The 24184-nt window shown below is 36.5% G+C and overlaps 3 protein-coding genes across 4 annotated transcripts; 2 read left to right on the plus strand and 1 right to left on the minus strand.

The window, feature by feature from the left end:
• The first annotated feature begins 1425 nt into the window (after positions 1-1425).
• Positions 1426-14652, plus strand: tnfaip8l2b (tumor necrosis factor, alpha-induced protein 8-like 2b). Its single transcript, XM_007249777.4, has 3 exons — positions 1426-1770; positions 6228-6551; positions 14021-14652. The coding sequence occupies exons 2-3, from the start codon at positions 6234-6236 to the stop codon at positions 14261-14263; spliced, it is 561 nt and encodes a 186-aa protein (XP_007249839.2). The 5' UTR covers positions 1426-1770; positions 6228-6233; the 3' UTR covers positions 14264-14652.
• An 802-nt stretch (positions 14653-15454) lies between these two features.
• lysmd1 (LysM, putative peptidoglycan-binding, domain containing 1) lies at positions 15455-19585 on the minus strand. Of its 2 annotated transcripts, XM_007249775.4 has the most exons (4): positions 19121-19585; positions 18243-18485; positions 17222-17529; positions 15455-16961 (listed from the first exon to the last, which is right to left on the minus strand). In XM_007249775.4, exons 2-4 carry the CDS (start codon positions 18420-18422, stop codon positions 16814-16816), a joined length of 636 nt encoding a protein of 211 aa, XP_007249837.2. In that variant the 5' UTR covers positions 18423-18485; positions 19121-19585; the 3' UTR covers positions 15455-16813. The 2 variants fall into 2 exon arrangements, with proteins under 2 accessions (XP_007249837.2, XP_022529234.1); XM_022673513.2 differs by lacking the exon at positions 19121-19585 and having other exon boundaries at positions 18243-19113.
• Positions 19586-19647: 62 nt separating this feature from the next.
• On the plus strand, positions 19648-23989 carry scnm1 (sodium channel modifier 1). Its single transcript, XM_007249776.4, has 8 exons — positions 19648-19816; positions 19995-20065; positions 20970-21058; positions 21387-21481; positions 21594-21694; positions 22115-22215; positions 22358-22490; positions 22769-23989. Exons 1-8 carry the CDS (start codon positions 19766-19768, stop codon positions 22878-22880), a joined length of 753 nt encoding a protein of 250 aa, XP_007249838.3. The 5' UTR covers positions 19648-19765; the 3' UTR covers positions 22881-23989.
• Positions 23990-24184: the final 195 nt, after the last annotated feature.

The raw sequence follows: 24184 nt of genomic DNA on the forward strand, positions 1-24184 counted from the left end.
ATTTTACATCAAAAAAGGAATGCATAAGTTAGCTATGTGTTATACTTCATTATTTTTTGAAGACACATTAATTATTCTGCGTTTAAACTTCCGCAAACACAACGTATGACCTGGCATGGTCACGCCCACAACTAATTTCACTGCCAACTGACAATCTGGGGCTTGAGAATGACTTTCCTGGTGAGGTTATGAATCTGCATACCTTATATTTGAGCAGTGCATCTTTGATAATCAAATCTTACACATTTCCCATTGGCTGCTGCCACCATCTATTTGCATACTCAGCATGTCTTATCCCATTGCTCAGCATCAGTGTGTAGTTTTTCCCCACTCTGGCCCAATTCTATAAACACAAGTTAAACCTTTCTTTTCTGCTGAGTGTGGCTGTTAGCGGAATGCTACACTCAGGTACTTGTGTAAATATTCACTTTTAGTTGGATTGGCCATATTTAGTCATCTTTTTGTTATGTGTAGTTCCAAAAAGATATTTTCACAATGAGAAAACACAATTCAGTTACGTGAAAACACTGTCCATGATTAAATCAAGCTCATTTAAAGGCATATTTTTTTAAGTGTAGGCGGTCCAGCAATAAGTTAGAATTATCCCTGACTGAACTTGCCAGACCCAACTGCTGAATGGAGGAATATAGCTATGCCTAACCCACACAGTGAGCCAATTGTGTAGAACGGACTAAATTGACCCAAGAGTCTGTAAACAATCACTGGCTAATGACCAGAGCCAGATGTATGGAGGTCTTTTTATAGCAATTGGCTGTAGTCCAGATGGATGCAATTCAGATAATAGACAGATAAGCCTTTTTTCGTATAACTTTTTGTCATAGGTATAATACTGCATGCAAGCTAATGCAGTAAAGCTGAAATTTCTTTTTAAAACGTGTTAAAAACAGTGACAAATTCTATTTAACAATTCATCTGTATGTACATGACTATACGAGTTTAAAGAACAGGTTGCATAAGTGCAGTAGTTCTGTGTTGTTCATTAACCACCGCTGGCAACATAGTACCCTTTAGATGTCATTTCTGTTAAGAGCTAGATCAATGATCAATGCCTGTGTCCTAGACTTTCTGTGAAAACTCTGTAACGGTGGTGCATTTTGAAGGTTAAACAAATCTGAAAAAAAAAAACTACACATTTTAAGCACATACTATAAATGCATGAACACTATCAGGGTAATAGAATAAATACTGATGAATGATTTTTTCCTAAGCTGCCAAAAAAGAGTCAACGAGAACATGAGTCAGTGGTGCCGCTGACCATGGCTGCATTCCAGTAATAGTGGCCACAAAAAAGAGCAAAGCCCTCCCCTTTTCAATGGCCTGCATCAGTGGATTACTGCTAAATTCTTTACAGGGGTTTCACTTGTTAGAACACGCTGGGGCACAGTCAGCAGCTAACAGAGTGAGAGAGAAGGGTGGAGGGAGTGTGTCTGAGTTTGTGTATGTGTGCGTGAGTAGCGTGGTGTGAGAGAGAGAGAGAGAGAGAGAGAGAGAGAGAGAGAGAGAGAAACAGACATGCACACTCAGGGGTGTGTCTTAGACAATTAGTTCCTCAAGGAAGTACAAGTCAAATTATCTTGAAACAGAGTGGTGAGCAGATCAGAGAGTTTGTCTGAAAGGTTTTCTGCTGTTCCTGCTTCGTGTGAGGAGACCCTTTAATCTGAAAAGAAAATCTGGATGTTAATCACCTGATCTGAGCACAGGAGGAGGACACAGATTTGACAGAGAGGAGGGAGGGCACAGAAAACAGAGGTAAGAACACTCTACACTCTGCAACAAGTGACCTGTGGCCTCTCCAAAGGCAGCTCAGAAAGCAAAGTGTGGTCCAGAGACAGATGTGACATTAGTAAGGGTTCATCTGAGGCCTTGCTGATAAACTGATATGAGTAGAACTCAGTGTGCTGCTTATGTGTTTAATACTCTTTTAGAGGAACATTTAAAGAACATCACAACAAAACCTAACAGAAAAAATAAACTAAAATGAATTGTAGAATGTCGAATACTAGCTCATGTGTGTCAGCAGCTAGACAAGTTGGCTCACGTACACATTTTTTGCTCTTGCGTCTGTCACCAGTATGCTAGTTTGGAGGGAATACATCCTGTGCTCATGCTGGAACAGGTACTACCTCCTGCCTCCTCTGTCACGGACTGAGCAGAAAAGACACAACCACATGCCGCCATTTGCTCTTACACAATCACATCTCTACCAGCGGAGTTTCCCCATCCAACACTGACCTAATTAAGTGGAGGTGTCACTGCTATGTATGATGTACAGTAGCCTCTGCCCGAAAACCTGAGGGCCTCTCCAGAGTCTCAGAATTGACTCACCTAACTGTGAAATGTACTGAAAACAAATAGAAAAAAATGTTTTTTTTTCTCTTTGCTCTGTCTAACAGATCAGAGTTTCACTTCCTTTATGAACAACCGCGTGCATTCCTTAGCAGTCTTACGAAAAGCAATGATGTGCTGAGTTGGGTGCGTACAAGAATATGACACATGCACACATGGAGTGCCTGTGCTCGCCATGCTGGAGAGAGAACATTCCACACACACAGATAGTGCTGTGTGCTGTCACTTTCACTCACCTGGAAAAAACACAATCAGTGAAGTAGGTAGGACTAGTGGTAATAAAATAAGATCATGTACAGGGAAATGCAGGTGTTTTTGTTCTTGGTTTAGAGCCATAAAGGGGTAAACTTTAACTTAACTTTTTTCACAGAAACATCCATCCATCTATTCTTCATCATATCTGCTTCTTCTGCCTAAATCGCTAGGCCCAATACATGAATATCCTTGTGACAGGTGGCAGTTTATTACAGGGTTCCTTAAAAAACCCATGTTAAATGTGTATACAAATACAGACTCAGACAAATCATTTTGTCAGTACTGTGTTTTTTTTGCCTGTATTTGTGCATGTTCTCTTAATGATACACAATGAACAGAGCAGTATCTTGGAAATTGTTCAGTTTAAATAAAACCCAACCACTGACACGTGGACACAGCGAAAAAGGAACAGAAAATAAACTTATGGTTTACACCACTACGCCTGAATTGCACTCTAATTGCTCAACATCCATGCCAATCGAAGTGACAAATAGATGCACTTTAAATTGATCAAGTTTCTATATCAATAAAATGTCCCAAAAGTTCATGGGCCATTTCAAAACGGTTTCAAAACGGTTGTTTGAGTGCCAGGCAGTTGCTTATTGGTCTACAAAGACACAACATTCTATCCCATTCTGTCAAACCAGTCTTTGTAAAATACTTGGCAGCTCCCTTTTTCTGAGTTGAAGCTCCAGAGAGATGGCTATGGTAGTGTGATTGCTGGCCCCCAGGCACAGGCAGCCTGCAGCAGGTTATGACCTGTCCCTCTGCTACTGTCAGTAAGGCTGGCACTGCGGCCTGCTCCTTTGTAATGACAGGCTTAGTGCTCCTGCCTCCTGCACCGAATACACTGGGACAATAGCACTCCTCTCATCTTATAAAAGCACTGGGTTTTGCTTCTCCGAATGCACAAGCACACCAGCACACACACAAACACAGCCCCGGGCTACATGCTGCAGTCATCTGTGGAATGCTAAATATTTACCTCGCCTGTGGATAATTCTCCAATCAGATCATTCCATAAAAGCACCAGTCAGTGCAGGCCAGGTTCCCTGCTAACACTAAGCAATAACTGATTGAGGACTGACTATGGGAAATATGGGAAAAGATATCTAAAGCTGCATCTAGTTAAGTCAAATACAAGTTAACTACCATACTCTGTAGCTAAATATAAACTATTCAGTAAACCTTATTAAGTGTTACTCTCAGTTAAACAATGTGCATAAAATGCACACAGCACATGATTTCATATATTATTAACCTGAATTTAATCATTTAACATCAAGATACTAGGTGAAGTAACGTAATGCTACTAGGCTAATTGTGCCACACCTTCAAGGTGAAATTACATGTTTTCTATCCCTAAGCTCCTCAGTGGGGCTTTAAGGGTGGGCCAGCAGACAGATGTCATATAGTTCACACAGAAATATAATAAACCTAAAATGTAATAATAACAAAAAAATACCAATCATACACAGGTGGATTTATGTGTAGGCAGTTAAAAATAGCACAAACATGACGGGATCTTTTTTTAAGTCTGACACACAAAAACTTAGTAGCATATTTTAGTTTTTGGATCTGTTCACACATATCCAGATATTTTTCAAAACTAAGATTTCCCTCTCTGTGGTTTAAAACACCACAAAGAGGAACAAAAAACACTATGGTTACATTCCAAATTACACACTACTCCCTTAGTAGTTCACTAGTAGTTCATTATATAAGCAGTAAGAAGATATTTGAGATTTGTCCAGAAACATGAATGCATGTGATATTAGCATTTTCATTGTTTCAAAGTTCTGTTTTCCCAACAGATTTTTAAAACTCTTCATTTCTGAGTCCAAAACAACAATAAAACTGTCTATTTTTATAGAAATATTCAGATATGGACACATTCATTAAATTAAAAGTTCGTTTTTTGCATAAAAGTGAAAATAAATTCTATTGCGTAAAACCAGACACTATTATCCTTTGCTGTATTTTTTTGTTTCCTAAATATACTTACCTTTAGTGAAGCAATCTGCTTTTGTTTTACTGCTAATTAGATGTATTCCTATAATAATTAGAATAGGACTCCTTTCTGATAGATCAAAACTCAGAATTTTTGAAAAACTTTTTGAAGGAAGGAATTGTTGCTAGATGAGACATAGTGGATATACTCACTCATTCTGTTCTATTGGTCATTCAGGAAGTTTATTTTTATTTGAAACAACTAATTTAGAATTTTCCTCTACTTATATACAAATTCTTTTACTTTCACCAAAAATATAGACTATAATACTAGCTATTTTTGCTCTGTGTATAATTTAGGACCTATGGTCATCACCCTAAAGTGCAAGAAGAGGGTAAAAAGACCATGTTGCAGAACAATCTTGTGATGCATGTGGAAACTTGTGTGAGCTATGCAATCAGTTTTTCTTTCCTACTTGTCTTTGCATGCGCTCTCCACAGAAAAAAAAAAAAAAAAAAAACAGAAAACAGGACAAGGAGCTCAGTATTTCTCACTCACTCACGCCTTTCACTCTTTAAGAGTTTTCACACCAGTCAACTCTCTCAGACAATATAACAGTAGACATAAAGCCTGGGCTTAAAATCTGTGTAATGTATGTACCATAAATAGGGGAACACATCACTGGCACAGTTATGATGTTTTGATATTTAGATGACGACTGTGATAACTATTTGAGTTTTGTTTACATGATGTTTAGGCACTGATGAAATCCTTTAGGGTGAGATTTTCCCTGAGCGCTTGGTTTTCACAGTGAAGCCCTGAGGGGGCATCCCCTAGGGCAGAAAATCTCAGTAACACAGTCAACAAACATAGAAAGGAAACGACATATGCACTACAACTTCACACAAAGAACAAATCATGTCTTTTGTTCAGTTTCGAGTCATGTTTTGTAAAGCACCTGCTTCAAATATGTCTGAATCTTCACTGCACCACATTGTATATACGATTTACATGCACATTCATTTCAATCAGTTCATTAACAGCTCATTATAAATTATGCATAAATTATACACACTAAGAAAAGTAAGTACAGATTTGTACTTAAAAGGGTACAAAGCTTGTCGCTGGGGCTGTACCTTATATCGAGGTACAAAAAAGTACCTTTCAGTGAAAGTCCTTTTTTGTACCCATGGTTTTTGTGCCAGTAAAGATTATAAAGATTATAAACATTATCATCAACTAAATATGCCTCAAAAACTTGAGGACCGAAAATTGTCTGGCTTTCAAATGAAAAATTTGCAATTAAAATATATATTGTTTATTAGTACAGTGGTACAGAATACTGAATGTACCCTTTGGCTGCTTAAATGGTACAAATTTGTACTTATTGCTGGTAGAAATTACTTTGTACTTCAGAGGGAACAAATCTGACCCTGTAAAGACCAATATTGTACCTTTGAGGGTACAATTATGAAGAGTGTACCTTTGAGTACAAAAAAGTACTCATATCGTACCTCTGTTTTTTAGAGTGTACTGAGCCATCCATACTCATTTAGAAACAGAAAGAACATGCAGTAACTCACATCCCATGTGATGCATTCTCAATTTTAAACCAGTTTGCCAACTTCTTCTTCTTTTACTTCTCTTTTCTCAGGAAAGAATGGAGAACTTTAGCTCCAAGGACTTGGCTATGAAAGCCCAGAAAAAGATTCTCAGCAACATGGCCAACAAGTCAGTAGTGCAGATGTTCATCGATGATACCAGCAGCGAGATCCTGGACGAGCTGTATCGTGTGTCAAAGGAGTTCACTGGGAACCGTACAGAGGCCCAGAAAGTGATTAAGGACCTGATTAAAGTTGTAGTGAAGATTGCAGTGCTCTTCAGACACAATCGCTTCAGTGAGGAGGAGCTCAGCTTAGCCCAGAAATTCAAGAAGAAACTACAACAGGGCGCCATGACAGCAATCAGCTTCCACGAGGTAACCCTGCAATCCCCTGATATTAGCAATATCTCATTTAATCTCTGCGTCTATGCCTAACCTACCCATAAATTCATAGCTGTTAAAAGAGACCATCATCACTTTTATTACCTAAATGGCCCATCAGATCCTTATTCAGTCCCGAGGATACTTCCAAAGCTTATTCGGTATGCTAAAACCCTTAAATACCATAATGCTTTGCTAAAGCCTGCTTCAGAAACACTCCCAAGGAACACACAAGGATGCACATGGCATGTGTACCAGCATTACAGGTTCTTCTGCAGGAAGTAGCATAAAACCAGATGGCTAGTATCACTCAAAGCATATTTAACTCCAGGTTACATCACTAGGAGTCAAATTGGGCTCACAGGAAACATTATAAATATGCCATCTCCAGGCAACATAGACAATTTTAAGCCCCTTAATGTTACCTAAAATACTCCCAGTGGCCATTAAGTATGCCTGTTCTATAGCAGTGGCTAATAGGCTCCTATACCTTTTACAGCCAATTTGAAGCTGTAATCCGCACATTTCTGGCACCATTAAGGTTGTCTGAATGACAGTGAAATGTCTCGTAACCTGCGTATCCTGTCATGTCATCTTTAACGGTCTGTTTGGTGAGTGACTTGCCATTTACCTAAGGGCATGTATTAACTGGATGTTAATACATTATAAATGTATTTTTAAAATACAACATAAACAGACATTTACAAATAAAGCTAAAGCATAAACCTAGCAAAAAAAGACTTTATTTAAACAGGAAACTCTAACTGACCTTGCCACAGCACATTTAATAAACTGCTTGTACATAAAGAGACATTACAATCAATAAACCCACTGCTACACTTTAAAGAACATCTTCTTTTGTTCACTGTGCCAGCTATTCTGGAACTACATCAGATCCAGTGATACGAATTACAACCACAGCAATAATAAACAAAACATATAACTAGTATAATAAGCTTGGTTAAAGGATGTCAATAACTGGAAGAGTATTATGAATACAACACAAACCAGAGTATTATGGGACTTACATAAATATTCACCACCTTCCAAAGCAGATGGGAATATATTTGGAAATATAAGTTAAATATTTTCCCACAATATTGATCCTTGTTTATATGCATATAAATGTTAAATAGCATGTTGGACTGTTGGGTTTGTATTGACAAGCTGATACATTGCGATTATTTAAATCAAATTGAAGAAAAACTTTAATAGCATAAAAAACGTACAATTATATTTATAAAATCTGAGTAAAGGAAAAGTTTGACTTTAATCCAATCAGAACAGTGGGATCTAATGATAGTACAGCACTGCTATCTGGTGATGGGGTTTAAATCAGGCAGAAGAAACTAACTCTTGAAAGTTGATAAAGCAAAATAAGGTAAATAGTTACATCAAAGCTTGTTCATAAATCTGCATGCACAACAAAAATAGATACACTTAGAATATTCACTTCTAAGAAAGACATTTTTTTCTGACTAATAAATAAATAAAATTAAGAGGGTAATAAGCCATGAATGAATTTATAATTATATTATATTATATTATTGAGAGCATAGTGATGGTTAATGAATCATAGAACTCAGTGGTACCCGCTCTCCACAACATGTAGGCACATAAAGATACATGCAAATAGATGCTATTTTCTCTCGCAAGGACCAGAAAATAGAGGCCGTGAATCATATGCTTTAGATATAGCTATTTGCGATATGCGTATAAAAACATCTAAAAGCATGGACTTCACAAAATACCAAGTTCTGCACTGTACAAAACAAAGGAATAAAATATGTATATTGCAACTGACTGGCTCTAAATGTATAATGGTCTTACAAAAACAGCTATACATTCATGTGGTCCTACAATTTACACTAAATGCTAAATTATAAATTAGTTATTATTAGTTATTTAGAAATGAACAAATGGTTAATTCAAATGTATTTTTGGCATTCAGAACAAAACTGTTTACTCTCTGTTCCTGAGAGAGCTCTTGTAAGCTGAACCACAAAAAGGAAGCACGCAAGCTGCTAATGCAAACGGAAACCATCCTTAATCATAACGTAAAAAATCTGTTTTAAACATTTCAGAAAATGCATTAAATGTAAAAGAGACAGAAAAAGCCTTGTCTAACTGATATGATTTATGTGGAACTGTGATCAGACATCTGTATGCACTGATTAAAGTTTACATAAAATGATGCTTAAAAAACATAATACAGCAGTACTGAAAAAAATAGTTTGACAAGAACTATGTCTAGGAGAGTCACAGTACTTTGGACGTATCTTAGAGTTTATTAATAGAATATATGAAGGCAGATAAAGCAATCAATACTATATACACTATATATATTAGATAAGAGTTCTTCCTTTTACTGTCCAGGAAAGTTTTTTCTACTAGGTTTTGGACTTTGTTGTTTCATTGTCAGAATGTTTAATGATCACCACCCCACCTCATCCTAAAAGTATTGGATGGAGCACCGTCAGTGAAAAGAACACAGTTCCATTGCTCCACAACTCAATTATAGGGACCTTTACATCCCTCTAGCCCACATCTGGCATCAGGCAAGGTGCCAAGGTGTCTGTGTTTATCTGCTTAAGAGAATAGTATTATATTGGCAGTACTTCTCTACAAGGACTAGATGAGCTGTGTGTGCATTTGCACATCTGTGGCAATGATGGGTGGATGTAAAGTAGCTAAGTATGCATTCATGTCCACAAACATTTGTATATATAGTCTTCAGTTTAAACTTGGAAGTATGAACAATTATTCTGTGAAAATGTTGGTCATATAAATAGATTTTATAATTTGTAATACATTATTAAATTTAAAATCCTCTTGAAATTATAAGACTAAACAGTGTCCAGAGTTTGGATTTTTAATTAATGTGTTTTATATATATGATACACCTACCATAACCACTGCAGTTTAAGACACTAATGCAGTATTTTTGTAGTATTATTTCATACCATTGAGTGTACTGTGTTATTTCAGTGACAAAATACATCATCAGTATTAAGCTTGCCATTAGATAATAGGTAAATTATGGCCATCAACCTCTTGGTCAGCAACAATATTCAAACAGATGATTGACTAGAATAATCAAGCCCAGAATAGCCAAGAAAATTTCCCCCACCATTTAATCACTTCTACCAGTCTGAACTGCTGACACAGGTCAAATTGGGTCCAGGGATTCATATTGTTCATACCGATTCATACTACCAAATTCTGACCCTATACGGTGTGTCTCAGCAGATCAAGCTTTCTAATCTCTTGGCTGACAGAAGTGAAACTCAAAGTGGTGTTTTTCTGTCGTAGCCCATCCCTCTCAGGTTTCAGCATTTTGAAAACATTTTGTGAATTCTGTTAAACACAGTTCTGCAGTTCTCAGTTCAATCAATGTGTTAAATCTTAGCAAGGGTTTATAAACAATTCTTTTCTAACCAAAAACTTATGATCACTTATTTGCCTCTGTTATACCATTCTGAGTAAACTCAAGAGACTATCGTACATTAAAAATACTGATCTCTTATAGTTGTAGAAACCGTGAGAACTGCACTAATGTGGGACACATAGGCTTACAAGGACTGTAATAGCACATGATCAAAACCACAACATCTCAAACCTCTAATCTTAGATTACCCCAAAACAACACGTATGACATATGTGACAACTTTAAAAGCGGTAAAGTTCTTTACCGTTCTTCACAGCACATCGGCTATCATTTTTACTCATGAAGTCCCTAAGTGACCTATAATAAACTCTCGGAGAGCATCAAAGGACAGTGTGTGAATGTGTAACCTAATTAACAGAATGTAGATGTCATGGGTTATGGCTAGAGATAAAACTAGCTATCAGCTCTGTTTTATTCTGTTCCATTGAAATGTTTTACATTCTATAAAACTATTGCTAACAAAAAATAGAACAGAATGTTAAAAAACAAGTTCTGAAACTAGGGATGTCCCCGATCAAATTACATGATCAATCTTGCAGTTTTCAAAGGATCATAACTGGATGCATCATATTTGTATGAGTCGGCGTACCATTTAGGCAGTGTGAGTGGCAGTGAGCTGAGCCGTGAGCTGGTGGCTAGTAGGATAGGAGAGCGGTTGTGTGATATATATCATCTACAATATTAAGTATGCTAATCACTGAGTAAAAACAACAATTAACAATCACCTTTACTCCATGCGTTCACTATGGACTGCTGCACGCATGCATTGAGAATGCCCATACAGTGTGCTAGTTAGCAGAGGCTACCCCTGCGCTCACACTGGCAGGAGACAAGTCCCTCAGGTAGCCACAAGTTTGTCTGTTGTCAGTGTGTTTATCAGTATGGCCGGTTAGCATAGAGGCTAATCCAGCAATGTACCTATGAGCCATCCGCTACTTTTATCCACTCTTTATTTAACTCCAAACTGTCACTGTGCTGAGGACTCTCTATCTCTCTCCCACCTGCTCATTTTCTCTCTCACACACACATGCACACACACAGCTGATAGCACATTTTCTCTTTTCAAGTTGGAAAGTGATTGTCACCACTAATATAAATAACATTTAATTTTGCCAAACTAATGCAGAATATTGTATTTACATTCAAATACACTTTATTAAAAAATCTAGTAGGGCACATTATTTACATATATTACAGATATTTTCACAAATGTTTTTTTTTGTTTCAAATAAATAAATTAAAAAATCTTAAATAAACTATTTCCATTAATATATTTAGTAAGCAATTATTATCCTTTAAGAAGTGCAGGCTAGTAAAATACAATACCATACAATACTTCAAAACAAATATTGTTTGTTGTGAAATTATATGTTTTGGTACCATAAAAAAAAACCTTAACGGACAATAGATGTGATATTTTCTTTTTTGCGCTTTTTACTGCAGTACCGGATCAGGACTCAAATGACTCGGACTCAGGAGCAAAACCTTTTTTCCGGGACATCCCTGTCTATAACTGTTATTGTGTCATTTACCTTACCTCTAGAATGTTTAGACCATTAGTCTGGTTAGCAGATGTATGCTGTTTTTTCGTTTGTTTTTTCTTATTAAGGCTATTGTTCTATTAACATTGAGAAAAGTGTATTTAAGAGAGTATTGAGGAATGTTTTCTCATGTCAGTGATAATATATAGATTATAATATTTAAACTAGCTTACAAGTCAGAAAGTTAATAATACTAGCATTAAACTATTACACACAAACACAGCTGTACACTCGTTTACCAACAGAAACACATTTAGACATATAGCGGCTAGCAGTTAACTAACTTAGCTAACTAGCTGGTCATGTAACCTAGTTACCTAGCTAGTCAGTTACCTAGCTAGCGTTAGCATTGCTGGCTCTTGTAGCTACATGTATACATTATCTTACCTTGTTTATGTAAACTGGAGTGCAGTGTTTTGAAGTTGTGTTCCCTTTTGCTGAAAATAAAGTTCTTTAGAAGCTTCCGTTAGTAAATGGACGTTCAGAAAAACAAGCAGAACTCCTCCACCGGGGGACGCAGTTTCCCTGCGCGTGAGTCATTAAAGCTCCGCGTGACTAATTAACGCGCCCTGAGTCATTATTAAACAATCAGTGCAAACAGTAACAAAAGCAAAGAATCATAAACACGCTCTTAAAGACCTGATAAAACAACAAGCTAAAATAAACAGTAATCCTAGTGTGTGTGTGTGTGTATATATATATATATATATATATATATATATATATATATATATATATATATATATATGTGTGTATTTATATACTGCCTGTCCAAATGTGGCATTGTTTGGATAAGCTTCTGCACTGCCACAAGATTTAGTTCAATCAAGCGTGGCATTAATTTTTTTTTAGCAAGATCTTGCATTGATGATGCATTGACAGACAAGTTGCAAAAATTAATTTCAGGGAAGTACCCCCGGACCTGGGCTTGGACCCCCACCTTCCCAAACCCCTGATTGAGTGAAAATGATGATCTCATGCTCCCTAAACCACTCTTTCACAAGTATTGCAACATGAAACCTGGCATTGTCATCTTGGAATATGCCCGTGCAATCAAGGAAGAAAAAATCTATTGATGGAATAACCTGGTCTATATTCTGTATATTCAGGTAGTCAGCTGACCTCATTCTTTCAGCACATACTGTTGCTTAACCTAGGTCTGACAACTGCAGCAACCCCAGATCATTTGCTTAGTTAAATCCAGGTGGCGACTTTTTTTTTTGACCAGGCCTTGTATTGTTTATTTTTTTCCTGCACTTCCTATTCCTCTATTTTACTCCCAATATCTGCATGGGAAAAAAAGCTGAACTACAATGATTGTTGTAAAGAAATAAATAATAAAGTATTATTAGTCCTTCAAAGATTTTTGTCAACAAGGTATATACAGCTTACTATTCAGCCCAAGAAAAAAAGAACAGACAGAATATATACAAACCTATGTGTAATATATACAAACCTATTTGTAAAATTTAGTGTCACCTCAAATAGGAGGAGGACGAGACAAGCTACAAGCTGAGTGTCTGATATTTGGGCTAATCAGTTAAAAGCAAGTCCTTAAGGGCTTGTCTGATGTTATCCCACCCCAAAAGTGTAGCTGCTTTAGTTTAATTCATCATTGCAGTAGTCTACTTAGGAGAAACAATTTCATAAATTAGTATAACAATTTCCATTGTTTCATCATCACTTAATAAACATAGACTTTATCCATGTCGTATATCTCCATTTTACAAATGTAAATGTATGCTAAATACTTTTTTAGTTTTTTGTTTTTTTACCATAATTGTATTAGAATACTGATTAAGTAACATTGTTACATGTAATTTGTTATTAACTTACCCTGCCATATTAAGATCATTCATTTTCCTCAAACCAGCCCATCTGGCACTGACACTCATGTCACTCTCAAAATCACTGATATTACATGTCCACCCCATTCTGATGGTTAATGTGATGAATGATTAGATAAGCACATGAATGCATAGTAGGCAATGCATACAGATCTTCTTTAAAAATTGCTGTGTGTGTAGTATATGATACACTATATGTCCAAATGTTTGTGGACAATGCTTTTAATGAAAGCATTTTCATTATTCTACTATAATTTGCACCTATTTCTAAAACAGATGTGCAATGCATTAACACAGATTGGCTAGTCCATGTAGAGACGTACTGCCAATAGAAAAGGTCTCTCTGGTGCCAATAAGCAATACTTTTGTCCATACAGTGTATTAAAATGAGTCTTGGTATTTTTCTTGTCATTATGAAACTTTAAAAAAGGCTCGCTGCAATGAACTCATTTGTGTGCAGGCCATACTTTTGCCTGGCTAGCTCTTACTGTCAGCTGTTTTATTTTTGAAGATTTAAATTTGTGTAAAATAAGCTAAATTAGTTATCAATGTTAATTTTAAGATATCAGTCTGATCTGTTTTTTTAATACAATGATGTTCTCTGTGTGTCAACCTTCTCTGTTTTAGGTGGAATTCACCTTCGACAAAAATGTGATGTCGAACATCCTAACCACCTGTAGAGACATGCTGCTGAAACTTGTAGGCACTCATCTCACACCGAAATCCCACGGACGCATCAACCATGTCTTCAACCATTACTCTGACATTGAGCTTCTCACCCACCTTTACGATCCAGATGGCCCATATAAGCCCCACCTCACCAAAATCTGTAACGGACTCAACAAACTGCTGGAGGAGGGCAAGTTATGAGAACACTGTGCCAGCAGAACTCTTCAACAGTATTGCCTTAAAGAGACCACCAAGGTGCTGGACAAGAGCAAAGCAGGATGAGAAACAAACTCTGAACATGTAGTGACTGATTGATGACAGTAACTTTGATCCTGTTATGGTTCAACACTTTGGTTTGCCTATGCTATAAAAATCACATCACAAGTCATTGAGAACAACACAAGGCGAAATGGATCAGCATTCCTTTTTGAACCCAAACCAGTGGCAGCGTGACTTGGTTTAGTGTGGTGAACACTGTTAAATACAGTGGACTGTTTACTTATCATATATTTCAACTTCAAGATTTCTGTTCTATTTTTTGATCAAAAACCTTCTCTTTGAAGTCCACCTTTACTAAAATGTTGTGTGAACATGGTTTGCTTGCATTCTGTCTAGAAGGGGAATAATGATTACATTTTAACAGAAATCCTTTTCTTAAAGGAAAATAAGGGAAATCGATAAAACAATTTTGGCCAACAGTAAATGGTTTTTACACTCAAGAAACAGAAAGGGGATGAGACCTGAACCTCAAGGGTCAACAAGATCAGTCACAATCCTTTTTTGATCTCATTGGGAAGAAGTGGGTATATTTTTATCATCAATCAGGGTCTGTTCGTGCGAATCAAAATTGCACAATATAAAATTCATAAAACATCACTCGTCACTGCCACCTAGTGTTGATTTCCTTTGAATACAAGCAACAAAAAATATTTGAACATGTTTGAGCTCAGAGGTGGTAATTTGAATATACATATCACTGTCAGACAAAATACATGTATCTCCACAAAAGCAACTATATAGAAGTAAAAAAACTATCTTTGAGTCTGTCAATTTAAATAGATATAACTGCAAGAAACATTGAATATTTTGGTGCATTCATCATGACATTTTGAAAATCTTAAAACAATTGCCATATTCATATAATGCCATGAGTGAAGATACAAGGTTTTTGCAGAACATGAAAATATAGATATAGTCACATGTGGGGGGCACATGGAAAGAGGAGACAAAAAAAAGATTTTTAAATCTGCTCCATTAATTGAAAGTAAATCTTGCATGGATTTTTGTGTTCAACACATTCTCATATTCATACACATGCACTGTATATCAGTTTTATATTTTTTCCTTGGGAACCAAATAAATTATGCATAAAAATACTAACAAATCCAAAGGTCTTTGGGCACACTGCATTTATTCATCATCAGCTGTGTGTTTTATTGGTACTGCTAGATTTTTATATTTCTGCATGGTATTACATTGTTAACAATGTAAGCACAGCGCACACAACCACATACATTCTACAAAGTATTCATCTAGAGCAATTCCCTTTGGCAATTAATCAATGGGTCATGAGATCTTGAAAACCTGAATGTTGCTCTGACTCTACTTGGTGGCATTCCTGTTTATGGCCATTCTCACAAATCTTACACAAACAAAAAAAGTCAAGTTTGAATTGGCTACAGCTTGTTAAAACTGCAAACACCAAATAAATAAAACACTGAACTGAAATCGATAAGAAATTAGGACACTAGTTAATGTAACGGCTTCAGTGATTAGCAATCTGTTAAATCCCTACAATAATGAGAGAACAGAGGGCACAGGGCACAGTGTTTCTTATTGTATACCTGCAGATCACTGCTCAGTTACAATTACAAAAAAATGGCAAGAACTAAAACTATGGATTTTGACAATGGCAGCATTTTACAAAGCAGGATTTCTCAGAGGGCTTAGTTTGCTCATTTCCACTGGACAGCAGAAACTTTTGGCTTACTTTTATCCAACTGAAAAATCCTTCTTTGTGAAATAAAACCCTGGCAGTCTCGCAGCTACGTGACAAAAACAAATCAACAAAACAAAATCTGTATCACATACCTTTAGTAAATAGAACATGAAATGTGCCTAGGAAATTAGGGAAGATGAAATGTTTTCATGTTTGGGCATTTTTCCCCATATGTATATATGAATATGCAGCTTATATAAGTATTTCTAACGGTCGAATCATTGACTAAAATCACATTTGCATACCACTTAGCTACTTGCAGCAAACGGTCATGTCTCAACAGTGTGACTAAACCTGCTCAATCGGTTAATGCCAAGTTAATTTGAGGAATTCTGCTTTGTAAACATAACTATCATCTTTTTTGTGAGGTAGTGTTTCTAACAGTCATTAAGCAAGCCATGTCTGATTTCTTGGAGGACTAAAAGACAGAAGTCATGGGACAGAAAATGCAGAGGAAGTAGTACTGTACAGTTTGTTTTGTGATGCAGCCAATAGTAGGCAACAGGCCAGAGTGCAAACATGACCTAAGGCCACAGCAGCACATTTAGTACAGTAGCAGAGCACATCACTCCCACAACACAATCAATCAGTCATCAAGTGCACAGATGCTGGTAGTCTGAATATCAAACACACAGCACCACTAGCTCAAAGGCATGAAATCAGACATCCTCAATTCATGCTTCAACTTGAAGGTTTTTTTTGCATACTTAAATACTTGACACAAGCCAGAGAGATCTTCTAAGCAGCCAGTGTCAGAGCTGAAAAATCTCATCCTCTTTGTCTCTTAGTTTCTTGGTACGTTTGGTGATTGTGAGAGGTACAGCCCCCAGCACTGCCTGTTGACCTTGGAAAGAAGCACTGGAGACATGAGTGCTGGGAAGCTGTTTCATTGATGAAAACCTTGAAAAAAATGTAAAGAACTAAATTAAAGTTCAACTTCCATACCCATTAATAAGACATTTGCTTCCTAGATATGAATGATGGACTGCAGAATAATATTTTGCAGAAATAACAGTGAAAAATTAAATTATTGTAATTTTAGTCCTTATTTTATGTCACTGATATAATGCTATTATAATAGCATAACAATGTATGTAAACATAACTTTATATTTTAACAATATAAGATTATATACTAAAGCAATTACTGCAAATACTCACTGTTTATCTCCTTCTTGACATGTTTTCACAGCTGCTTGTTTAGACTGATTAATCAGACTATCCATCCTTTTCAAGTAGTCCGATGGAGAAAGATCTGAAGTCACTTCTTGGCTTTCACAGTCAGCTTGGCCGTTTCCAGCGGAAACCTGCTGAAGTGACTTTCTCTCTTCTTGATTTGACACTTCATTAAGTAGCTCATTCTCATTAGCAAAGGATATTGACTCCGTCAGTACTGGGATGAAGAGGACCTTCTTCAGGAATATTGAATCGTTGGTGTACAGTCTGTTTGCCCTTTTGATTTGTTCCATCTACAAGAGGTCAAAAACAGATGCATTTAAATAGGCACAAGCTACTTAAACACAGGTGTATGAAGCAGCACCCGGGTCTTAGTAATAATGTGAACAGTACGATTATTAAATATTTACATAGTAGATAATGTAAAAAGTGTTTGTATTAAGTTTGTCATGTTCTTTTAGTCCACTAGTTATTATATTTTAAGACCATTTTAAGAACAATACCTAGATTTAAATGATTGAGAAAAATATTGAGATACAGTGTTTATGCTAGAAGGTGACAATATTGGTAATGTACATTCTTAAAACTGCATTTCATTTTGACAATTTAGGAACTAGAATCTTTCTTTTACTTACTTACACCTAAATATTAGATTTGTTTAAATACAACTGCAATCTAAAATCTAATTCTTATTTACCCTCATGACCAAACTTTAATTTAAACACAAAGAATAAAAGATTTTGATTATGGCTTATTATTGCTTAGCTACAACACTCATGTATAAATCCCTGGCTCGTCATCGACAGTTTCAGCGATATTTTACTAGCAAATAAGATGTTCCCAGTCATTAGGGCATACTACAATGTAAAATTGTGAATTAAGGGATGGATTTAGCCTGCCTGTCTTGCCAATGCTACGCAAATAGTTACTTTTTTTTTGAATATGGATAAAAGCAATACTACGTTTTACAACTTTTAGAGTAGAGCACTTTTATAAACGCACTTACAGACACGCCATACTTCAGGGACAATCCTTGTAGAGTGTCTCCTGGTTGAACCTTGTGTTCAATGCGTTTCTGTCTGACTGGTGACAGGGACGAAGTCACCAGACTGCCATAAGACTTGGTGCGCTGACCGCGTAGGAGCCCGTGTGATCCAGTGAGTGAAGATGTCCGGTCCGAGGACATGACGACTTTACTAGTTTACTGAGGATGATGATGATGATGATGATGATGATGATCCGTTTGGGGCTGAGAATTTTAGTAAGCAAGACAATAGGATGGCTGCTACATCTCGAGTAATACTGTAGATAAATAGCTAGTTATAACGTTATAGCTTGGTTAGGTTCACTAGGTAATTCAGCAATAAACAGTATAGTAATGAAACAGCTCACTGCCAAACAAGTTTTCTTTTCCAGATTGGACAGTTTCTTGTCCAACAACATAGTTAGCTATAGAGTTCATCCATCTAAACAGAGATAACAAGCTAGCTAACGCGAACTAACTACGTAATTTCTACAACTTTAACGTTAGCTCCATCATCAGATAAAGTTACACTAACGTTAACTAGCTAGCTCCACTTTACTGCTGAATATAAACCTCTAGCCTTCAATACAAAGAGGTTAACCCACTTAGCTACAAAAATAGAAAAAACGAGATAGGGTTAACTTACATGATTTATGCTAGAGGGGGGAAACTGCATTTCATTTTGACAATTTAGCAACCAACGTTACAATCTCACTTTTACTCACTGTTTACACACATACATATTAGATTTTAACCCACAACTAGCTAACTAAATAAATAACTTACACTGTCTGTAGCTAGTTTAGGATAGCAAGTAACTTATTAGGATAGTAGCTAAGTTACACAATAACTTAACTTACCCGTGTTAACCGGCCCATCCTGTAGACCACAACATGACTAGCTAGCTCTTCAGTTAAAAAAAACTGCGTTAGCTATCTGCCCACTTTAGGAAACATTTTAGCTCCAGCGAAGTTAACTTAATGCGTACTGCCAAATCTAGCTAGCTCAACATTAACTTAAACTGCGTAGCAGGATATACGACAGATTAGACAGTTAGCTAGCTAGCTAACTAGCGTAGCTAGTAAAATACGACATACCGACTCACCACTACGCTACGAAAAAGTTAGTTAGCTTGCTTGCTAGCTACGAGATAACGGACTTACTTATTAAGTTAGCGTAGCTAAACGCGGCTCAGTCTCTAAAATAGTTAGGTAAAGTTACGGCTAGCTAGCTAGTTGTACCAGAGCACGGAGCCCAGACTGTGGTGTTGGCGGTGTGACCGCGCCGCTAATTATAGTGAGCTGCACTGTAGTTATGTGTCTGTAATGGACTAGCTTCCATTAGCCTAATGCGCTCGCTAAGCTAATCTGGCGTTGCCATGGTTCCGCCCAGCGAGTCCCACAATGAAAACAGGAAGTCAGGCAGTCGGTGTGAGTGAGAAGTCCGCAGCACCTCGGTTAGCTAAGATAAGCTTAGCTCACTAACTCACAGTTTAATAAAACAATATGTCCTTCAAAAGAGAAGGCGATGACCAGAGCCAGCTAAATGTCCTAAAGGTAACGTAAACAACCTTAAGCCCCGTATGCTTTAAAGAGAACCGTGAGATGCGGTAGATGCTTTAAACGATTTGTTTAAGTGCAGGTTTGGCTAGTAGCTAGCTAGCTTTAAAGTTTGTGAAAGCACACAAATCCTGGCTTTAGCATGTTTAATATATTTAATAATTTGTGCTTATAGAAACGGCGTGTTGCAGATTTACTCTCCAACTTCATACCCGAAGACGAGGCCACTCTGATGAAGAATGGAAGGTGGTGTATGAATAAATATGCAGGTTGTAGCTAGCGTTAGCAAACCTACCGGATGTAGAATCAGAGTTAGCTAGCGTAGCCACTAAAGTCCCTGCACGCTTCTGTCATTTTTGTATTAACTATTGCCTGAAGTGAATTGTGGGGTTTTAAAGCTATATTTTGCGTTTTTGAGTTGCCAAAAGCATTTTACATGTGTGGCAGTTTACATAGCAAGGATTATGCCTAGTCTTCGACCACACAACAATTTAAATTGAGATGTTCCATAGAAAGGAAACTTAAAATAATAGTCTACAATTAGACCTAAATTATCCCAGATATGGATTAGGTCACCTAATCCATATCTGGGATACTGCTTCTTAGTGATGTGGATTTCATTAAGAGTGAAATTTAGTCGTTTTTCACATTAGCGTTAATCATTGTTCCTGTTCAAGCAACGTTTGGTAGTTAGTGTGTGCAGAAATAGGTGCAATTTTGCTATGTGACCAAATACATGTTGAATTAGGTCTATATTATTTTAAACCAAATGACAAATTAATGTAATGTCTAATTTATTTAATCAATTAGTATATAAATATACTCCTTGAATGTGCTATGTGCTACAACAGCATTTTTCATCAGTGTTGTGTTTTTCCTGTTGTGCACATTGTTTCAGAAGCCATTGCCCAGCACAGCTTTAGATTATGGGTTTTACAAAAATACCTTTATTGTGGATTATTTTCCTTGAATTTCTGGCCTGCCACCAAGCAACTCCCACTGGGGCAAAATGAAGCTTTGTACTTATAATATTCATATGTCTACACTTTAAACAATATGTATGGTATATGTGGTTGATATACTCTTCAGATGAGTAAGATCATCTTTGTATATGTGTAGTAATTTATTGACATTCTTTTGGATTTGATAGGTATAGCTGTTTAGTCTGTTCACATCGTCCAGTGTTTGATACTGTGGATATGCTGAGTGTACACAGGAAAGGAAAGCGCCATCTTGAAGGTGGGAATTTGTGTTATTATTGAGTTGTCTTTAAAAAAGTATTGAGGACATTTACAGTGCTTTGTTGTGCTTTCTTTTAATTAAACTAAAATTAAACTTCTCACACATTATTCATTGCTGTTCAAACACCAAGAATAGTGGTTGGATTTTGCTTAATTTAGCTTCACAAGGTCTTGGTGGATTTTACCTTATGCATGAATTTAACTTAATGAAATAAGTGCATCTGGCATTGTCTTGTTGAAATGTGTATTTTGTTGTTTTTTCGTCAAGTCTGTATTAGATCACTGTTGGGTTCTTTTCTTTTCTTCTTGGGTCTTCTACTGTCTAGGTCTAAAATGGTTTTATGGCAAAAAATCGCGATTACAGAACGAAATTGATAAAAGGCGACATCAGGAATATGTTAATAAGGAAGACGACCAGCAGGTAAAAAATAGCATGTTTGTTCAACTTACAATAATGGTACCCACCTTTTGCAAAATGTACAGTGTTGTAGATAGAACCATTAGAATTTCATAAACCATGTTTATTGGTTTAGGAAGCTGGAAGCTCAGCACCTTTACTCACACAGACACGGAAAATTACCCACCATGCCTTACTAAGATCTTCTCCTTACAGCAGCTGCCATAAAAAGGCCAGGTAATGATAAATACATTTCTATTTTGATATTAGAAACTCATTGCTATTTTTTTATTGTATGTTGTATTTTACATGATTATTATGTCAATTTAATATTATGCAACTTACACAATATATGACACTACATTTGACATTATATCAGTCATAATAAATGATATATATATATGTACTGTGTCTATATCTATAAGGGCTGCACAATGTAAAAAAAAAAAAAAAAGGCATTACAATAGATTTTTTTTTTACAATATATATTGCAGTGTTAAAAATGTTGAAATTTTCAGTAGAACACCAAACAGATCCTTATTTTAACAACTCACTCCATATTTGGAGTAGGATATATAAGTGTGTTCAGATTCTTTTAACAATTATTTGTATAATGTATTTATTTATCATAATATAATGGTTTTTAATTGTTTTAAGTGAAAGATCAGAGAACGTTACATCAAAAAGCTGTCTTCCAGAGAGCTACATATCTACTGCAACAAGCAGCATAAACACAGAACACAAACCTGCTGGAGAAAGTAAGTTACTATTATTTTACTATTATTATACAACTGTTATTTAGTTTTTGTTTGTTTGCTTGCATTTCTAGGATGCATCAGATGTTATTTTGATGCAGATGTATGCAGTTTATTTATAGAATGACTTTATTGTCCCCTTAAGCAAATCCGGATCAGTGCCAGAGTGGAAAACAGATGAATAAAAAGAAGGGCTGTAAGGCTCCCAGTGTACCCGAGTCAGAACCTCTGACTGAGCAGAGGCGCAGAGAACTAGAACACTACCTCAAATTAAAGAGGTATGACATTGTTTAGCCATTTCAGCACAGAGTTTTTGGCAGCCCATAATGGCTTTACTATGTGAGTAGTCAAATGAATTTGGCCTCAATAGGCAATACTTTAAATGTTAAGATTAAAATGCTTAATTCTAATGTTAATATCTATACCAATACATTGGTATGGTGCATTATGTGTTGTACTTCTCTGAACATAACAGTTTACTAGAAGAATCAGAATAAATCATTCTTTTCTAGGAGCCACAGTGTCTCTTTTTTTTATTGCTTTTTCTTTCTTTCAGTGCCGGATGGTTGCAGGACCCAAGTGGTAAATGGGTAAAGGATGAAAATGTGGAGTTTGATTCAGATGAGGAAGAACCGCTCCCAATACCACCCTCTAGTGAAACTACCTAGATGTCACCAGGAAGCTACTTCAGGAGAACCCTAATGCTCTTTGCCCAAGACATATCCCTGCCTCCCCAAAATAACCTCGCATCTGTATTAAACTAGGAAAAGGCTAGGAAAAGCAGGACTTAAGAAATTTCTGTCCACTGAGGGAGCTAATTGATGTGACTGTTGGATTGACCAAATGGATTATTTTGCCATTAAAAGGGAGAGTAGAAAATGTGTACTCAAAGCCCAAATTTGGATTATCAGATCGCTGTTTTTGCCCCTGCATTGTCCTGCAGCAGTAGACTTGTTTTGAGAGTATGTCCTTGTGGTCTGAGAGAGATCACAGATGTAAAAACAGAATCATATATGACATGAGAGCTCTTAAATCACCGCTCTGGATCCTGTGCCAAATACCACAGTGCAGTGTGCATCATACAGGGCCACTGCTGACGGCCTGTTGTTTGTAATAAATCAAACAAATCACACCACTACACTAATTAATTAGTCTCCATTCTTAAAATCAGGATCTTCTTCCAGTTCAGCCTCTGGATATTATGTTATATATGAATAAAATGTGAAGATATAGCTGTATACATAGCCACAGCTCTCTAAAAAGTCTTGAGAGGTTAGCAGCTGTTTCAAATATGAAACATAAATCTTCTGTTAACCCTGCACCCCCTTTCCCTTCCTGACCTGGTGCTAAGTTCTATTTGGAGCTCTGTAACTCAATCCCAGGGGACTGGCTTTCATATCACCCAGTCTGTAGGCATAAATAGGCAGGTGGCAGAGGATCAGGAAGAGCTATGGCTGGGAATTGAATAGTTCCGACTGGGCTGAGCCCAAAGGGCTCAACAGTAACAAGTTCTGTCTTCACAATGAACTTGTCACACATGGATTCATCACAATAAACAGAGCAGGGGCTGTTTAACACTGAGGAATGTGCTTGTACTGTCAACCACGTGACCGTACTGAAGTTTCAAACAATTCTGTAATTATTACCCTAATCTATGTAATTGAAAACATGGATTTCCAACATTCTGCTTATAGCAGTAATCTGTTTATTGCTGCTAAGTAGCATATTATATTGTGTACAAGTCCAACCTTTAATGAATAAATGATAAAACATTGCACCCCCATTGTTTTAGTTTTTTTTTTTTCATACACAACCTGAATTTAATTTTGTGATTGATTGATAAATTACATTATAAACAATGTGGTTGTAGTGATACACAAGATGTTGCGTGTTCAGATAACCCTGTTACCTGTTCTATGTTGAAATGACAGTTTTAAAATATTTTTTATGCTCTACTAACTTGTAATGAGGA

Source organism: Astyanax mexicanus, chromosome 6 (genome assembly GCF_023375975.1).
Source record: "Astyanax mexicanus isolate ESR-SI-001 chromosome 6, AstMex3_surface, whole genome shotgun sequence".
Classification (NCBI taxonomy): Eukaryota; Metazoa; Chordata; class Actinopteri; order Characiformes; family Acestrorhamphidae; genus Astyanax; species Astyanax mexicanus.